Source organism: Myotis myotis, unplaced genomic scaffold, assembly GCF_014108235.1.
Source record: "Myotis myotis isolate mMyoMyo1 unplaced genomic scaffold, mMyoMyo1.p scaffold_m19_p_11, whole genome shotgun sequence".
Taxonomy (NCBI): domain Eukaryota; kingdom Metazoa; phylum Chordata; class Mammalia; order Chiroptera; family Vespertilionidae; genus Myotis; species Myotis myotis.
The window spans coordinates 76,682,368-76,703,047 of NW_023416315.1; the positions used below are offsets into that span (position 1 = coordinate 76,682,368).

General features: G+C 40.8%; 1 protein-coding gene across 4 annotated transcripts in view; it reads right to left on the reverse strand.

Annotated features, from left to right (window-relative positions):
- Positions 1-630: 630 nt before the first annotated feature.
- Positions 631-20,680, reverse strand: part of BLVRA (biliverdin reductase A) — a 61,609-nt gene continuing 41,559 nt past the window's right edge. For all 4 annotated transcript variants that reach the window (XM_036328937.1, XM_036328938.1, XM_036328939.1 and 1 more), the window contains 3 exons: positions 19,896-20,003; positions 4,509-4,680; positions 631-988 (listed from right to left, as the gene is read on the reverse strand). In XM_036328937.1, coding sequence (XP_036184830.1) covers positions 739-988; positions 4,509-4,680; positions 19,896-20,003 — 530 coding nt within the window. In that variant the 3' untranslated portion in view covers positions 631-738. The remainder of the gene's footprint in view (positions 989-4,508; positions 4,681-19,895; positions 20,004-20,680) is intronic.

Genomic DNA, 20,680 nt, shown 5'->3' on the forward strand with positions numbered 1-20,680 from the left:
GCCAGTGCCTTCCCCTGGTGAAAGGGTCCTCCAGGCTAAGGCTTGCCTCTCAGGCCTCCCTCCTCCAGTAAGTGTTCCCATGGCACTCACCAGGCTGCTTCCATTCCCTTATGTGAGCTCCCTGCAGGAAGGCCCTGCTCTCAGCTTTACACAGCTGACTTATTCATGGTCAGTATCTCCCTGAACTCCTTTCCAGATGGCCAGGGATATATATTTTTTTATTGAACCTACTACATTACAATGACCGGTTTATGTAACTGGTTCCTTTATGACACTGTGAGTTATTGGGGGCAGTGGCTACCTCTCATTCATTTTAAGAAACCTGCGTACTTAGCATAGCCGACTAGTGAACGTTTGTGAGAAAATAAAATGCCCGAAAGCAGGGACTAAGGCTCATGGGACTATTTTGTAGTGGTGGAGTGCCCAAGTGGGGTTAAAAGCAAGACTTTCCAATAGACTAACGAAAACAAGCCTGGTAATCCCCTTCTCATAGGGTGGTTGGAGAGAGTAAATGAAATCAGGCATACAAAGCATTGGATCAGCGTAAGCAAGCTGAGCTCTTTCCTCACCCCACCACATGTGCCTCTACTCTCAATACCACGCGCCATACAACCAGCGACAATAGCGAACCTGTTTCCCCAAGACGTGTTTAATTGCAAGAACAGAGGTAAAATCAACTCTCGATAAACATCAAACTATGGTTTCACGTCGCAAGAGCCCGCTGCTTTCTTTTCTCTTTTAGCCACAGCGTTTCTGGATTTCTTCCGCGAGCCACAAGCAGTGCAGGATGCGTTTCTTTTCAGCAGCCAGTTCCACTTCAGAAATCTGGCCCAAGAGTTTCTGGACAAATATAGTCTGATCTTTCAGAAAAATATTCCTATTATCTCCTACATTTGGCACATTCTCTAGGGACCCAGATTTGAAATGGAAGCTTAAATGCCGGTTTCGTTTTAGACCAGGCCCTTTCTCCTCGATCCATGTCAGTGGGCTGCAAAAACAAAAGAACGTGATGTTAGAGAGTACACACAGGCACCAGGGATTGCCTGCTGCCTCCCGGGAACAGGTCCTCGTTTTGTAGCCACCTTCCTGCAGCTGCTGCTCCCCGAGGTGGCTAAGGTGGCAACCCAACCTCCACCAGCCTCCCAAAGGTCATGGGTGATCATTTCCAACTTTAGTGCCAAACAGTCCTTTAATTTTGCCACGGACAGGGGAATTCATGCAGTGCTTTTTGTGACCACCACTTTGTTATTTAGGAGTTTTTACTCTGAGTCTTATGGGTCCCTCTAGGGGAGACAGATAGGAACTACAGGCAATCCACGAACCACCTGAGATTTTGTGAAAATTCTTCCCATGCGTATGTGCATTTTTATGGGAAAGGATTCCTTCATTACCTTCTCAAAGAAGACTTTGACACCAGCACATGCCGGACAAAAACATGAGTGAATTCTAGCAATTGTACAACAGGGTTTCAAGTAACGATCCCTGTCTTGCTAGTTCTTCTGTTGTGGCCTTAGAAGATCATGCCTCCCATTCTCCCCATCTCCTGCTGTGGCTCTGCTCCATGCCACTCTGCTGTTTGGAGATAGCCGCAACTTAACAATTTGTACCTGGAAACAACCGACAGAGGCTTCTCGTGTGCAGTGACAAGGCCTGGAAAAATAGCTACTTACAAAATCTGGCCTGCAGACTAAGAAAAGATCTGGGGGGAAAAGAGAAAAGTGGCTCGCAGATCCCAACGCATTCTTCCCAGGCAGAGTCAGAAGCAAGAGCTGCACGCACAGGATAAAAGGCTTTCCTCACACAGCACACTACCCACAAGGTCCGTAAACCAAGCAGGGACCCATCTGCTTAAAGAACTGTAGTTCAGCAAGTTGCCTGTTCTGGAAGCCACTAACATGATCCATGTGTGAATCAACACCAACCCATAAATGTGATGTTCACATTCAGGTCAGGCAAAGACTCTTAGTAAACAGTAATTAAATTAAATTACTAAACTTGTAAGGTGTTCAAATCTATCAATTAAATTTTTTTTGGTTATGACTCAAATGAAAAAAAAAACATGATTATTATAACCTCTATAAAAAAGTTGGTATAAATTCTTCTAAAAAGTTAACTTTAGCCTTAGCCGGTTTGGCTCAGTGGATAGAGCATCAGCCTGTGTCCCAGGTTCGATTCTGTTCAAGGGCACATGCCTGGGTTGCGGGCTCGATACCCAGTAGGGGGCGTGCAGGAGGCAGCCGACCAATGATTCTCTCTCACCAATGATGTTTCTATCTCTCTCTTCTTCTCTGAAATCAATAAAAATATATTTTAAAAAGTTAATTTCATAGCTAGTTTTTTAGGATTCTGTTTTGTGTTTGCTTTATTGAGGTAGAGATGACAAGTGACATGATATTAGTGTCAGCCTGTGGCTAGCTTTAAAACTCATGATACAGCCTTTACAAACATTCCAGAATGTGATGATAAAGATGAATATCAAGGCTCCTTATTAACTGCTTTAACACCAGACAAAAACCACTTGAGATACTCCAAATATTTTAATCTACCTAAGACAATTTCTCAGACCCCTCCATGTAACACACAGCCTTAGAATTTGAGGGGATACAAAATGTCAGGATGTTTCCTCCACTTCAACTTCCTAACGGTAAAAGTAAATAACGAGTACACATCTTTACCTACGTTGTGGTGGTGATGGTGGTGAAATTAAAAATGCCATTTGTGAGGTGGAGAGTATTATATGAATTTAACAACTGTGGTATTTGCCATCTGCCCAACCTTCACCCAATGCTTTGCAATGCGAGTCAGCTCTTGCTTCCTGTCTGATTCCCACTCCACGATGGAGCACAGCACCTCCTCCTCTAAGAAGCATGATCTGACCTCTCCAGTTGCCTGTTCCCTGCACTCCTGCAGCACCCTGAGCTACCTTTACCTCTGAACGCAGGGGACAGACCCTAACAGTGGACACGGCTGCAATTCCACGTGACCAGCATCAGAGCCAGGGCCACCCTCTGCATGTTTCACCGTCATCTGTTACCTCTGCCTTTTCCTAGCAAAGAGGAGACTCCTCAAAATGGACATCAGGTTTCACTCAGGAATTAAATTAATTTTCTCTTTTTTAAATACCCAATGATCTGTTTATTTTACTACCAAGAGACCCACCTACTTGGAAATACACATAGGCACTCTAAAACTTTAGCTGTTTTAAATATTTTACAGAGCTGAAATGCTTTTAAAGGAAATTTATAAATGTGTTTTTGTTGAAAAAGACTTGGTATGAGAAATAATCAGAATGTTTGTGGAACAGTATGATAGTATGATGTGATGATAAACAGAACCTTAAATTTTGATCACACTGAGAGACGAATTTTGGACATGTGATAAGCAAGCAAGGTAACATATTAATGGCAGGATCTAGGTCAGCCGTGGGCAAACTACGGCCCGCGGGCTGGATCCGGCCCGTCTGAAATGAATAAAACTATTGAAAAAAAAGACCGTACCCTTTTATGTAATGATGTTTACTTTGAATTTATATTAGTTCACACAAACACTCCATCCATGCTTTTGTTCCGGCCCTCCGGTCCAGTTTAAGAACCCATTGTGGCCCTCGAGTCAAAAAGTTTGCCCACCCCTGATCTAGGTGGTATTTGTAAGGGTGTTCACTGCAAAATTCTTTCAACCTCACTATATGTCTTAAACTTTTATAATAAAACTAGAGGCCCAGTGCACGAAAATTCATGCACTGGGGTTGAGGGTCCCTCAGCCCGGCCTTCTCCCTCTCACGGTCCAGGAATCCTTAGGAGATGTCCTACTGCAGAGGTGACCGGGCCGGCCAATCAGGGGATGGTGCTGCCCCCATCACCTCACTGCTGCCATCCAGCCTCCCTCTGTAGGAAGTGACCGGATGGGCGATTAGGGGACGGCGCCACCCCCATCACCCTGCCACTGCTGCCACCTGGCCTCCCTCTGCGGAGGCAACCAGACAGGCTGATTAGGGGACAGTGCCAGCCCCCCCATAGCCTCTCCACCATTGCTGGTCCCCCAAGCCCATCACCGTTCCCTCCCTCTGCCCACTGGCATGAGCCTTGGCTGGCCTGGCACCACCTGCTTGCCAGCCCCACCCCCTGCCAACTGGTTGTTCTGCAGTTCAGTCAATTTGCATATTGCACTTTTATTATATAGAATTTTGGGAAATATTCAGGCCACAGAAGCTACTAGGTCTGATATTGCTCACTTGTATGGCTCAGGCAACCTGCTCAAATTCTGTAAGTCTCTGTTTACTTACTAGCCAAGGGTATCATGTTTGTCTTATTTACCTTTCAAGGCTTCTGTGAAGAGGAAATAGAGCAATATATGTGAAATCTCAGTAAATGTCCTGTTAGCAAAAGCAGGCAGCCCTTCTGGAGTTGGGGCTAAGGGTGTAGGCCCACCAGGTTCCCTCTAGATTCACCCTGATGAACACGGGAGAATGTCCTTAAGTTTTCTTCTCTTCACGGTTTCCCACAACCTACCGTTTGTTCTCTGTCTCCAAGCACACAGTCATTTTCAGGTACTGATCTTCCTTTCGCTCTTCCAAAGTGGCAGACACGAGAGAAAGTTCCCTGAAGAGCGAGAGAGGCCAGGTCAGGCAAGAAACTCCGCTGAATGAAGGGAAACCAAACCGCTCTTCTTCCAATGGGCCAGCTGTGGGAATTACAAACACGGTGGGAAGCGGGAAGCAAAGGACTGACAGCTGGAGAGCAGGGGAGTGGCATACATAGGTATGGTAGGGAGTAACCATTGTGGCTTGTGATCAGGACAGCACAGCCTCGCCTTACCACATGGGGGTGCAAGATGATGAATCACACTGATGAAAACTCAGGTGCTTGAATGTAAACCCTTTCCTAAAAGTGTCTCAATTTTTTCTTGTTTATTAAATTTGGTGTTGGTAGTATAATACATCATTTTATTGGAAACAGCAGTCCATCTAGTCCACAGGCTAATAAAACTGTTTCAGATTTCTAATATGTATGTGCATATTATACACAGACACATATATACCAATACATAAGTATCCTCATCAGTTAGTGAGTTGAAGAAGTAAGAAATCACCATATTCAGCTCAAGTCGTATGTTCCTATATATACAATTTAACTATCTGTATACATGACAAGAAGGTAAAAGTTTCATGATAACTGTGAAGAATACTATAATATCCAGAAACTATGTCAACATCAGAAAATTGACAAAGTGGTAAGTGTTTTCTTAATCTACTTTCCTGAACAAAATTATATTCAAGAGTATCTGTGTGATAAATCTACTCAAGATACAGCTCCTCTTTTCCTCAGCCTAAATTTTAAAAATAATCTAGATTTAAAAGACTTCATATCCGTTACATTGCTCTATAAACCAAATCATTCTTATAATTTTGACACCAAAGATAAATTAAAAATGAAATCAAACAGGAGAACCAAGATGGCGGCATAGGTTAACGCCGGAGATTGCTGCCTCAAACAACCAATTCAAATTACACCTAAAAGACGGAACGGACATCATCCAGAACCACAGGAAGGCTGGCTGAGTGGAAATTCTACAAGTAGGAGGAAAGAGAATATCACACCCAGACTCAGAGGAGGCGCAGTGCTGAAGTGAAATTCTCAGGTGCGGAGTGCTCGCGGAGCAGGCTGGCGGCAGAGGGCGCGGTTGTTGTTTTCAATCGGGAGGGAGCTTCAGACTCTGAGCTCCAGAGCCGGGCGAGTCTCTAGGGACCCAGACTCAAACGGGAGAAGCCGGACTGTCTGGCTTTGGTCGGAACTCGAAGGCAGCTTTCTCTCCGAGGTTTGCAGTGGTTGCTGGGACTCTGAGAGGCAGAGCCCCTAGGGATGGAACTGAGAGCAGCCATAAATGCTCGCTCCGCCTGCCCTGTTTGATCCTGTGCGACCCGCCCCGCCCAAGCCCTGCACAGAGTCATTTGCCGGATAGCCTCAGGCAAAGGCTAGATTAGCACCTCCCCAGAGGACAGAAGTTTTCCCACTGCAGACACAGCTGATTCTCACAGCCAATTGGCCTGGAGGTCAAATCCCCCCAGTATCAACGACAACAATCAAGGCTTAACTACAACAAAACTGCACACAAAGACCACTAGGGGGTGCACCAAGAAAGCATAAAAAATGCAGAGACAAAGAAACAGGACAAAATTGTCAATGGAAGATAGAGAGTTCAGAACCACACTTTTAAGGGCTCTCAAGAACTGTCTAGAAGCCGCCGATAAACTTAATGAGATCTACAAGAAATCTAATGAGACCCTCGATGCTATGATAAAGAACCAACTAGAAACTAAGCATACACCGACTGAAATAAAGAATATTATACAGACTCCCAACAGCAGACCAGAGGAGTGCAAGAATCAAGTCAATGATTTGAAATGCGAAGAAGCAAAAACACCCAACCGGAAAAGCAAAATGAAAAAAGAATCCAAAAATACGAAGATAGTGTAAGGAGCCTCTGGGACAGCTTCAAGCGTACCAACATCAGAATTATAGGGGTGCCAGAAGAAGAGAGAGAGCAAGATATTGAAAACCTATTTGAAGAAATAATGACAGAAAACTTCCCCCACCTGGTGAAAGAAATAGACTTACAGGTCCAGGAAGCGCAGAGAACCCCAAACAAAAGGAATCCAAAGAGGACCACACCAAGACACATCATAATTAAAATGCCAAGAGCAAAAGACAAAGAGAGAATCTTAAAAACAGCAAGAGAAAGAAACTCAGTTACCTACAAGGGAATACCCATACGACTGTCAGCTGATTTCTCAACAGAAACTTTGCAGGCCAGAAGGGAGTGGCAAGAAATATTCAAAGTGATGAATACCAAGAACCTACAACCAAGATTACTTTATCCAGCAAAGCTATCATTCAGAACTAAAGGTCAGATAAAGAGCTTCACAGATGAGGAAAAGCTAAAGGAGTTCATCACCACCAAACCAGGATTATATGAAATGCTGAAAGGTATCCTTTAAGAAGAGGAAGAAGAAGAAAAAGGTAAAGAAACAAATTATGAACAACAAACATGCATCTATCAACAAGTGAATCTAAGAATCAAGTGAATAAATAATCTGGTGATCATAATAGAATCAGGGACATAGAAAGGGATTGGACTATTCTTGGGGGGGAAAGGGGTGTGGGAGATGCGGGAAGAGACTGGACAAAAATCGTGCACCTATGGATGAGGACAGTGGGTGGGGAGTGAGGGCGGAGGGTGGGGCGGGAACTAGGGGAGTCATGGGGGGAAAAAGAGGAACAAATGTAATAATCTGAACAATAAAGATTTAAAAAACAAATAAATAAATAAATAAAAAATAAAATGGAAAAAAAAAATGAAAGCAAACAGACTTCCCTTCACTATGGTGGAGTAGGTCATTGCTATACTCATCTGCTCCCATTGCTGCATCAAAATTACAACAAAATTATAGAAGACCTATCATTGAGAACCACCTGAAGAGTAGCTGAACAGAACTCCTAGAACTAAGGGTATAAAGAAGAAGCCACTGGAGACTTGTGGGAGAGGCAGAGACCTGGTCTGAACAGGCCCCACATCCACGTTGTGGAGTTAAGAAATGGGAGTGCTCTCTCAGCTGTGGAGAACACCTGAGGAGCAAGCAGTCCCAGCCCCACACCAGGCTCCCCGGCCTAAGGCTTCAGAGCCAGACCCCACAACTTCTAACTGTGGGGATGGCAGTGAGTGAGATGAAGGGCTGTTGGAGACCTATGCACAGACTCACTTTTAAACACAATTTGTTCTGATCTCCAGCACTGGGGAAGCAGCATGAAAAGTGCCAGGGACATATGGAGGCAAGGGGCTGGATTTATTAATTTTAGGGTGAGGGCTGGAGGGGCAGGGGTTAGGGCGGCTCAATACAAGGACAGAAGTGCTGGTGGACATCATTGTTCCTTTGTTGAGTCCTCCCCACACCCAGCCTGAAGCTCAATGGGCACCATATCTAAGCTATCCACTAAACTACTTAACACCAATCACCCTTCCCTGGTGATTCCCTGAATCCTGACTGACCAAAATCACGTTCCTGCTCCAACCTCATTCCCAAACAGACTGGTCACCTCAGGTCGCAGTGTGCATGTTCCTGAAATATCTCTAAAGTTCAAAAATACCAAACAAGTCGCATCTGGCCCCAGCAGGCCCATTACCACTTGCTAAGCTGCCTTAAGCAAGAAACTAGTGGAAGCTGGATCAGTTCTCTACTTAGCCTCTCCCAGGTGCCTCCAAGCCAAGCACAGGTGGCAACCTTCTGCAGATCACTTTGTACCTCCTACCAGGTAGCCCTGGGCAGGACACAGGCAGTGGCTGACCTTGGCCCGAACCAGAGCATCCCCCCGCCCCCACAAAGGCCCCAGAAGCAATATACCTGGTGGCCAGGTTCAGAACAAAACAAAGGACCACCCAATCAGCCCACAAATGCCAAACCCTAAAGGCAGGTTCAGCAGGAGCAGAGCCCCGCTAAAACAAATTCCACTCCACGGGCCAGTCCCTGCACAACAGCTCATCTGCTATAGCCACAGACATTCCTCACTGCCTGTCAGACTCAGGGTCAACCCCTCCCACTGACATCACAACAGCAATAAAGACTCAACTACAACCAAGGGCACACAACCCACACAAAGGAAAGACCTAGAGAACCCAACCAGGTGACAGGGAGGCTGTACCACTCGGCCCCGCTTGAAACGTACCACATAAGGCCAATCTTCAAAGAGCAGGAAATGTAGCAGGTCAACCTAATACAGAGAGGCAGCATAAATAAGGAGAGAAAGAACTATGCCCCAAATGGAAAAAAAACTCCAGAAAATGAACTTAACAAAATGGAGACAAGCAATCTAACAGGTGCAGAGTTCAAAACACCGGTTATAAGGATGCTCAATGAACTTAGGGGAAGAGAGATGAACCCACTGAGAACTTCAACAGAGAATAAACATAAAAATGAAAATATAAAATATAAAAACAAGCCAATGAGTAATGAAGAACACAATAACTGAAATGAAGAACATGAGTCAACAGTAGGCCAAATGAGGCAGAGGTTCAAATCAGTTTAGAAAGACAAAGGAAAAAAAAACACATCCCATCTGAACAGCAAAAAGAAAAAAAGAATCAAATAAATAAGGATTGATTAAGAAACTTCTAGGACAACATCAAGCATACCAACATTTGTATCACAGAGGTACTAGAAAGAGAAGAAAGACATCAAAACCTATTTGAAAACATAATAATGGAAAATTTTTCTAATCTGGTGAAGGAAATACACATACAATTTCAGGGAGCACAGAGTGTCCCAAACATAAAATCCTAAACAACTCAGACCAACACAAATCATAATTAAAATGCCAAAAAATAAAGATAAAAGAGAATCTTAAAAGCAGCAGAGCAAAGCAGTTATGTACAAGGAAGCTCCAATACAATGTCAGCTTATTTCTCAACAAAAAATTTGCAGAGCAGAAAGGATTGGCACAAAATAACCAAAGTAAAAACAACAACAAAAACCTACAATGAAGGCTATTCTACCAAACAAGACTATAATTTATATATGAAGGTGAGATAAAGAGCTACCCAGACAAGAAAATTATTTTTAAAAGTTCACTGCCACATAACTAGTATTACAAAATATGTTAAAGGGACATATTTAAAAAGGAATAAAATGTCAAAAAAAAATTCAAGAAGAAGGAACACTTCCAAACTCTTTTTAGAAGGCCAGCATTATCCTAATTCCAACACCAGATAAAGATACTACAAAGGAAGAAAATTATAGGCCAATATCCCTAATGAACAAAGATGCTAAAATCCTCAAGAAAATAATAGTAAACCAAATCTAGCAATACATTTAAAAGATCATACATCATGACCTAGTGGTATTTATTCCATAGATGCAAAGATGATGCAATATTACCAAATCAATAAATGTGATATGTCACATAAACAAAATGAAGGATAAATATCACATGATCTTATCAATAGATGCAGAGAAATCATTCAACAAAATACAACAACTATTTATGAATAAAAAAAATCTCAGCAAAGTGGGGATGGAGGGATCATACATCAACATAATGAAGGCCATATATGACAAACCTACAGCCAACATCATACTCAACTGGCAAAAACTAAAAGTGTTTCTGTTAAGATCGGGAACAAGACAGGAATGTCTACTATCACCACTTTTATTCAGCATAGTATTGGAAGACCTAGTCACAGAATTCCAACAAGAAGAAAAAAATAAAGGCATTTAAATTGGAAAAGAGAAAGTAAAAGGGTAATTATTTGCAGATGATACGATATTGTACATAGAAAACCCTAAAGACTCCACCAAAAAACTATTAGATCTAAAAAATGTTTTTGGCAAAGTAGCAGAGTACAAAATTAATATCCAGAAATCAATGACATTTTTATACACCAATAATGAACTCTCAGAAAGAGATACTAAAAAAAAATCTCTTTTACTGTTGCAGCAAAGAATAATAAGATACCTAGGAATAAAGTTAACCAAGGAGGTAAAAGACCTGTCCTTGGAAAACCATAGGATATTGAAGAAAGAAAGAGAGAATGATACAAACAAATAATAGCATATACTATGTTCATGGATTGGAAGAATTAACATAGTTAAAATGGCCACACTACCCAAAGCAATGTATAGATTCAACGCAATGCCTTAAAAAATAACAATGGCATATTTCACAGATCTAGAACTAACTGTCCAAAAATTTATATGGGACCAAAAAACCCCAAACAAACAAAAAACAAACAAATAAAAAACACACACACGTGAATAGCCTCAGTAATCTTGAAAAAGAAGAACAAAGTTGTAGGGATCACAATACTGGATATCAAACTATTCTACAAAGCTATTATAATAAAAACAGCTTGGTACTGGCACAGAAAAAGCATGCTGATCAATGGAACAGATCAGAGACCCTCAGAAATCAAACCATGCCATCATAGTCAGTTAATATTTAACAAAGGAGGCCAGAGCATGCAGTGGAGTAAAGACAGTAAAATGGTGATAGGAAAATTGGATAGGTACAAGCAAAAAAATTAAATTAGACCACCAACTTACACCACACACAAGAAATACATAAAAAATCTTGAAGAAAACATAGGCAGTAAACCCCAGACATCTCTTGTACCAATATGCCTGCTGATACATCTCCTAGGGCAAGAGAAACAAAAGGGAAAATAAAGAAATGAGACTACATCAAATAAAAAGCTTCTGCACAGCAAAAGAAACCATCAACAAAGTGAAAAGAGAACTCACTGTATGGGAGAACATATTCACAAATGATACATCGGATAAGGGGCTCATTTCCAAAATATATGAAGAACTCATACAACTTAACACCAGGAAGACAAACAAAACAATTAAAAAATGGGCAAAGGACCGGAATAGACATTTCTCCAAAGAGGATATACAGATGACCAATAGACATGAAAAAATGCTCAAAGTCACTCATCATCAGAGAGATACAAATTAAAACCACAATGAGGTATTACCTCACACCTGTCAGAACGGCTACTATCAATAAATCAACAACCAACATGTGCTGACGAGGAATGGAGAAAAGTGCTGGTGCACTGCTGGTGCCCATGCAGACTGGTGTAGCCACTATGGAAAACAGTAGGAATTTTCCTCAAAAGATTAAAAATGGAACTTTCTTTTAATCCAGTGATCCCACTTCTGGGAATACATCCTAAGAATCCCAAAACATCAATCAGAAAGAATATATGCACCACAGTGTTCATAGTAATGTTATTTACACTAGTCAAGGTCTGGAAATAGCCCTTCAGTAGATGAGTGGATAAAAAGGCCGTGGTACATTTACCCTATGGAACAGTACACGGCCGTAAAAAGAAGGAACTGTTATTCTTTGTGTTGGCATGCATGGACCTCAAGATTATTATGCTAGAGGAAATCAGCCAATCAGAGAAAAAGAAATACCATATAGTCTCTTATATGTGAAGTCTAATTAACAAAATATATCCAGAGGCATGTGTACATGGAACAGACTGACAGACCTGACATGGGGGGGTGGGGGTGGACTCAATAAAAGAAGCTGAAGAGATCAGCTGAAGAACATATGTGCATAGCCCATGGACACAGACAACAGTTTGGTGAAGGCAAGGGAGGTGAGTACTGGTGGTGAGGTGGGCAATGGTGGTTAAATTGGGAACATCTGTAATAATTTCAGTAATCCCATATCATAAAGAGGTAATATGCAAATTGACCATCACTCCAACACACAAGATGGCTGCCCCCATGTGATCAAAGATGACTGCCACAAGATGACCAGCAGGGGAGGGCAGTTGTGGGTGATCAGGCCTGCAGAGGAGGGCAGTTGGGAGGGACCAAGCCTGCAGGGGAGGGCAGTTGGGGGGGACCAGGCCTGCAGCGGAGGGTAGTTGGAGGGAAACTCAGGCCTGCAGGGGAGGGCAGTTGGGAGGGACCAGGCCTGCAGGGGAGAGCAGTTGGGAGGGTGACCATCCTTTGCTAATTCCCCCCAGAAAAGAAAATAAGTTCTGAAATTCATAAAGTGTTTAAGAACACTTGTTACAGCCCTAACGGGTTTGGCTCAGTGAATAAAGCATAGGTCTGCAGACTGAAGAGTCCTAGGTTTGATTCTGGTCAAGGGAACGTACCTAGGTTGCACGCTCAATCCCCAGCCCTGCCTGGAGCAACCAATCAATGTGTTTCTCTAACATCAATGTTTCTATTTGCCCCCCATCCCCACCTTCCACTCTCTCTAAACATCAATGGAAAAATATCCTCGGGTGAGGATTAACAAGAGAAAACAACACTTGTTATAAGGATTCTTCTAAGAATGCTACCTGCAAACCATTTGAGAACAGTCTTAAAAGTCAAGAATGAAAGTGACCCTCATTCTGTAATGAATATAGTGAAGTAATTATGATCTCTTAAAAAACATATTTCTAAGAATACTAAAAACATAAATTTAAAATTTTATGTTAAAATTTAAAATAGTTATATCAGCGAATATTATGTAAAGAACAATTTAATGAAGACCTTTCTAAGAACGATACTTGCAAACCGTATTCACTGGGACCACACCTTCCCCGTAAAGGCGTGTTCCTATTGTTAGCAGCCCCAGCCTAAGTGAATGTAAGTAATCTGATTCTTTAATGCATGTTGAAGTATATAACTACTCATAACTAGAACATTTCTAAGAATGCTACTTACAAACTGTGTTGTGACAGGTACTATATTACTGAATAGATTTATTCTCTCTGTAATGCATCACCCCCAACAGTGTTTATGTATACTTGTAATAAGGGTACCAGAAGTAAAGAACGTGAGCAAAGGAGAGAACCTATCTGAAGAATTAATGACAGAAAACTATCCTTGCCTGGTGAAGGAAAATAGAGCAATAAGTATTACTATACCAGTGGTGGGTTTGTTTCCTGTTCTCATGGACTATTTTTTTCCATCCCTTCACTTTCAACCTGTGTGTATCTTTTGTTCTGGTGTGGGTCTCTTGTACACAGCATATATATTCTTATCCTTTCTGTCACACTATGTCTTGCGATTAGAGCATTTCATCCATTTACATTTATAGTTATTATTGATAAGGACTTATTTATTGCCATTTTTTAAAAGGCTATGTTCCTCTTTCTCTATGTCTTAAAACTGTCCCTTTAGCACTTCTTGCATTTCTGGTTTGATGTTAACTCCTTTAGTCTTCTTTTGCTGGGGAACTCTTCATTTGGCCTGCTGGATAGAGCGGTCTTGGTTGCAAGTTCTTGCTTTTCATTACTTTGTGTGCTTCATGCCAAGCCCTTCTGGCCTGACATGTTTCTGTGGAGAGATCAGCTGACAGCTTTATGGGAACTGACTGTTTCTCTCTTGCTGCATTTAAGATTCTCACTTTGTGCTTAATCTTGGCCATTTTAATTATGATGTCTCTTGGTGTGAGTCTCTTTGTGTTTATCTTGGGGACTCTCTGTTCTTCCTGAACTTATATGACGTTTTCCTTCACCAGGAAAGGGTAGTTTTCTGTCATTAATTCCTCAAAGAGGTTCTCTCCCTTGCTCGCTGTCTTTACTTCTGATAACACTATGATGTGGATGTTGTTACATTTCATGTTGTCCCAGAGTTCCTTTGAACTCTCCTTCTGTTTTTTAATTACTTTGTATTTTTCCTATTCTGAGTGATTTTTTTCTGTTTCCTTGTTTATATCTGACAAAATTGAGTACAAAAGCCATAAAAGAAACAAAGAAGGTCACTACATAATAATAAAAGAATCACTGAGCAGGGTGGCCTGAAACCGCTTGGTAAGAGATGGAAGTGGTTCAGGGTGGCTGGAGTGAGGGAGCTCCAAGTCAGGGCTAATAATATCCACTTCCCTTGTTAGGGGATTTAATAAATAACATTCATACTGTGCTAAACATAATGCTCACATAGGTGCTCAATCAATACTTCTATTGTTCCTCCCTTGATTTGTTTGATTATATCAACTTCTAGCTCTGAAATTCCATGATTCCTACCATACTGCATGGGTTCTATTGTGTATTGGTTTATACACTGTCTAGCACATTGTGCATGTTAAATAAATAGTCTCTACAATGGTTGGTAGAAGTCTGAGTAAAAGAGGATAAGTGGTTGAAACAAACAAACAAACAAAATAATAAAAGGATCAATCTAACAAGAGGATATAACTCTTATCAATATATATGCACCCAATATAGAAGCACCTAAGTTTAAAAAAATTTTTGGTAGATTAAAAATTTTTTAAATATATTTTTATTAATTTCAGAGAGGAAGGTAGAGGGAGAGAGAGGTCTAAACATCAATGATGAGAATCATTGATCGGCTGCCTCTTGCACAACCCCTACTGGGGATCGAGCCCACAACCTGAGCCCTTGACAAGAATCAAACCTGGGATCCTTCAGTTCGCAGGCCAACACTCTATCCATTAAGCTAACTGGCTAAGGCTTTTGGTGGACTTTAAAGAAGAAATCAACTGCAATACAATCATAGTAGTAGACTTTAAATCCTACTGTCATCAATGGATAGATCTTCCAGAGAAAATGTCAACAAGGAAACAGCGACCTTAAATGACACACTAGATCAGGATTTAATTGATTTAATTAAAACATTTCATCCCAAATCAGCAAAATATTCTCAAGTACACATAGAACATTCTCAAAGACAGACCACATGTTAGGACACAAAAGAAGTCTCAATAAATTTAAGAAGATTGTAATTATCGCAAGCATCTTCTCTGACCACAATGGCATTGAAATAGAATTCAACCATGATTTAAAAAAAATATATCAAAAATATTGAAATACATGTAGGTTAAGTAGCATGTTCTTAAATAATAAATTGAGTACTAATAAGATCAAGGAAGAAATAAAAAAATTACCTGGACACAAATAAAAATGAACACACAACCATCCAAATACCTATGGGACACAGCGAAAGCAGTCCTGAGAGGGAAGTTCATAGAATTACAGGCCTACCTCAGTAAGTAAGTAAAATATCTAGAAAACAATCTAATCCTACATCTAAAATAATTGTGGGGTAAAAAACCTCAGAACAGTCCAAAGAAAGTATATAGAAGGAAGGAAATAATAAAGGTCAGAGAAGAAATAAATGACATAGAAACTAAAAAACAATATAAAAGATCAATGAAACCAAGAGCTGGTTATTTGAAAGGATATAAAAGATTAATGAACCTTTAGCCTGATTCATCAAGAAACAAAGAGATCAGAGCCAAATAAATATAATCAGAAATAAAACGAAGAGGTAACCACAGACATCACAGAAACCAAAATGATTGTAAAAAATATTATGAATAACACTATGTCAAGAAAATAGACAAGCTGGGTAAAATGGACAAATTCCTAGAAACACACAACCTTCCAAAATTGTATCATGAAGAAGCTGAACACCTGAATAGACCAATAACAACTAATGGAATCTAAGGACGAATCGATAAACCTCTGGGAGACCAAAGCCCTAGACCAAATGGCTCCAAGGGAGAATTTCACCAATCATTCAAAGAAGAACTAATAGCAATCCTCCTCAAATTATTCCAAAAATTCAAGAGGAGGGGAGACTTCCAAGATCGTTTTATGAGGCCAACATTATCCTAATACCAAAACCAGATAAAGACACTACAGAAAAAGAAAATTATCTTACCTAATAATAGACAAAGATGGTAATTGACCATACCTTCGCTACACCTCCCATTGGCTAATCAGCGTGATATGCATATTAACCACTAACAAAGATGGCGGCTAATTTGCATACATAGGCTCCAAGCGATGGAGTGAAGCCTCATGGCCCCAGGGCCAGTGGAGCAGCGAAAGCCGACGGAACAGGGAAGACTCACGGCCCTGCGGCCAGTGGAGCAGCGAAGCCTCACAGCTCTGGGGCAGCTCCGGCTGGAGCCCGGCCAGAGCGAAGGCCTGGGTGCCAGGTGCCGGAGGAAAACCGGTGCCAGCAGCCAGGGGAAAGGAACGCCTATTGCACGAATCTCTTCATGCAACAGGCCTCTCAGTAGGCCAGTATCCCTGATGAACATTGATACAAAAGCCCTCAAAAACTATTAGCAAATCAGATCCAGTAATACATTAAAAAATAATACACCATTATCAAGTGAGATTTATTCTGGAGATTCAAGGTTGGTACTATATCCACAAATCAATAAATGTGATACATCACATAAACAAAATGAAATATAAAAATGACACGATCATATCATTAGATATAGAAAAGCATTCAATAAAATCTAGCCCCCATCTATATATATAAAAGCCTAAAGTAACCACTCAACAATTTGACCAGTAGCTATCATGCACACTGACCACCAGGGGGCAGACACTCAATGCACAGGGATGGAAGAATGGAACAGACTGATGAATCTCAGAGTGAAGGGGGGAGGGGGAAGAGCAGGAAGAGATTAACCAAACTAGAGGCCTGGTGCATGGATTCATGCTCCAGTGGGGTCCCTCGGCCTGGCCTGCGGGGATCAGGCTGAAACCTGAAGTCCGACATCCCCCAAGAGGTCCCAGATTGCAAGAGGGCACAGGCCAGGCCGAGGGACCTCACTGCACGAACCCGTGCACCGGGTCTCTAGTATATGATAAACACTCTCAGCGAAGTAGGAAGAGAGGGATCATACCTCATCATAATAAAGGTCATATATGAAAAACCTATAGCCAATATCATACTCAATGGGCAAAAATTAAAAGTATTTCCCTTAAGATCAGAAACAAGACAGGGATGTCCACCTTTTTCATACTTATTCGACATAGTACTGGAAGTCCTAGCCACAGCGAATAGACAAGAAGAAATAAAAGACATCCAAGTGGGAAAGGAGCAAGTAAAACTGTTTTTATTTGCAGAAAACATGATTTTGTATATATAAAATCCTAAAGACTCCACCCAAAACTTCTAGAACTAATAAATAAATTTGACAAAGTTGCAGGATACAAAAGTAACATCCAGAAAGCAATGTCATTTTTATACACCAATAATGAATTGTCAAAAAGAGAAACTAAGAAAACAACTCTATTTACTACAACAACAATAAAAATAATGTACCTAGGAATAAATTTAACTCAGGAAAATATAAACATATGGGAGCACAACAAGCTAAAAAGCTGCATAGCAAAAGAAACCATTGACACAATGAAAAGGGAACCCACTGTATGTGAGACTATATGTACGAAGGATACATCCAATAAGGGGTTAATTTCCAAAATATATAAAGAACGTATACAATTCAACATCAAGAAGACAAACAATCCAATTAAAAAATGGGCAAAGGACCTGAATAGACACTTCTCCAAAGAGGACATGCACATAGCCAATAGAAATGTGAAAAAAAAAAAATACTCAAAGTCAGTAATCATCAGAGAGATGCAAATTAAAACTACAATGAGGTACCACCTCACACCTGTCAGAATGGCCACTATCAATAAATTAAGAAACAAGTACTGGCGAGGATGTGGAGAAAAGGGAACCCTTGTGCACTGCTGGTGGGAATGAAGACTGGAGTAGTCACTGTGGTAAACAGTATGGAGTTTCCTCAAAAATTAAAAATGGAATTGTCTGTTGACCCAGTGATCCCACTTCTGGGAATATATGCTAAGAATCCTAAAACACCAATCAGAATTTTTGCATCCCCATGTTTATAACAGCATTGTTTACAATAGTCAAGATCTAGAAACAGCCTAAGTGCCCATCAGTAGATGAGTGGATAAAAAAGCTATGGTACATTTACACAATGTGGCTATATAAAAGAAGGAACTGTTATCCTTTGGGACAGCATGGGTGGACCTGGAGATTATTATGCTAAGCCAAATAAGCCAGTCAAAGGAAGACAAATGCTATAAGATCTCTCTAATATGTGGAATCTAAGCAACAAAATTAACCAAGGAACAAAATGGAATCAGAAGCATGGACACACAGAACATACTGGCTGACATCTGAGGGGGTGTGGGTGGGAGTGACTGTCTAAAGAAGATAAAGGAATTAACTAAAGAATATATATATATATATATATATATATATATATATATATACACACACACACACACACACACACACACACACACATATATATATATATATACACACACATACACACACACATATATATTATATATAATATATATATCCCATGGACTCAGACAATAGTTTGATGAAGCACAAGGGATGGGGAGTCGGGGTGTAGAGGTGGGCAAAGGGGGTGGGGAGGGGGACACCTGCAATATCTACATTAAAAATTTTTAATAGAAACAAACAAAAAAAGATAAATTTAAAAATCACTACCTACTCTGCCCTAACTGGTTTGGCTCAGTGGATAGAGCATCGGCCTGCGGACTAAAAGGTCCCAGGTTCGATTCTGGTCAAAGGCATGTACCTTGGTTGCAGGCACATCCCCAGTAGGAGGTGTGCAGGAGGCAGCTGATCGATGTTTCTCTCTCATCAATGTTTCTAACTTTCTCTCCCTCTCCCTTCCTCTTTGTAAAAAATCAATAAAATTTATTTTTAAAAAATCACTACCTACTCAATCAATCATTAGACTCCATATATATTAGTAAGTGAGATCATATTGGATTTGAATTTGTCTGACTGGTTTGTTTGATTCAGCATAATAATCACCAGGTCCACCCATACATTTTTGCCAATTGAGAAATGGGGGAAAAGAGCAATGCCAGGCTGAATCAGGGTTTTATTTCTTTCATGAAAGCTCTCAGGGAAGGTGACCAGACAAGGAACCCAGATAAGGGTGTGGAAAGACAAGGTGTCCACCCAAAGGCGACTACAAGAGGAGGCGGCTCCAGGAGGCTCATTTCCTATTACTAATGGAGGTGCTTGAAGAACTACCAAGATAGAGTAACCAGACAAATATATAGTACTGTAGATCCAAATTTTGGTCACAGTCAATGTCCCTGTAACTTGTGGGAGGAAAGGGGGGACAGCATATTCTATTTGCTCCACAAAGAGACATTCTCCTCTCCAAGAACCTTTCCCTCCATCCTTTTTTAAAAGAGAGGTTTCACGTTCAACTTCCTGTGAAAAAATAATCTCCAGTTTGTTAGGATTTCATGAGGCAAAACTCTGCTTAGTAGACGGGGACAGTGGCATAACAATGCTTACGATTTCTAATACACTTTTTACCCAAGCACACCAAGCAATTCAGTCTCATTTGAGAACAGAAAGAAAAATTAGATATTTTTATTGTTTGTAGGTGCATAATAAATTAAACTGGCCTCAGTCAGAGAGTCTTTAGTAGAAATAAATCCACGCTCACCCTCTAGAGAGCTAGGAAATAACCATCTGGCATCCTGGCCCCACCAGCTACACGTGACCTGTGATCCCACCTAAAACTGACCTGTGAAGAGAAGAGATCCTTTCAGCAGGTCTTTCCCCACAACTTCTTTTTTCAGGAACGAAAACTCCTCCATCAAGAGCTCAATATGTTCCTCATGCAAGACTTTCCCTGTGACGACAAAAATGGAACAGAAAGGCAATCGTCATCAATTGCATAGAGCTGTGCATCCCAGGGCATGAATCTGTGTTTCCCCAGCACAGAAGGACATACAGACCTCAAAACCAATTTGGGAACACTACACCTTTAAACACCCCCGCTGTAGGTAGTGCCAATTCTAAAATTACAACAGGAATAACAATCTAAGAAAGCAAGATTATATCCACCTGCCTCAAAGGCAAGATGAGATCAGGAAAATATCAGAATGGTGTAGCATAAAATTCTAAGATACAAAAAGAAAAAAAGCGGTTGTCAAGATTAAAGGAAAGAAGCTAGAACTAGACTTTATTTCAAAGAATTGAAAAAACAGATGACTTTTTAAATTATCTGGGTTAGAGGGAAAATAAAACCTTAATATTTATATTTTTTTCATTCTAAAAGAAAACCATTTAAAAATTTTTGCTCTAATGGCTTTTTCATATCTAAGCCAGGAATTTCATAACAACCCAAACTATCTTGTAATTAAGTGCAAAGTGTGGTTATGATCTACACTTTCATTGAAACAAAGAGAGAAATCTGGGCCACTGGAAGATACTCACCAACCTTTGCTTAACCCAGACTCACAGAAAACACTGCAGAACTTACTGGGCTTGTTTTGCACCTCACTGAATGGGCGGGAAGTCTTCAGA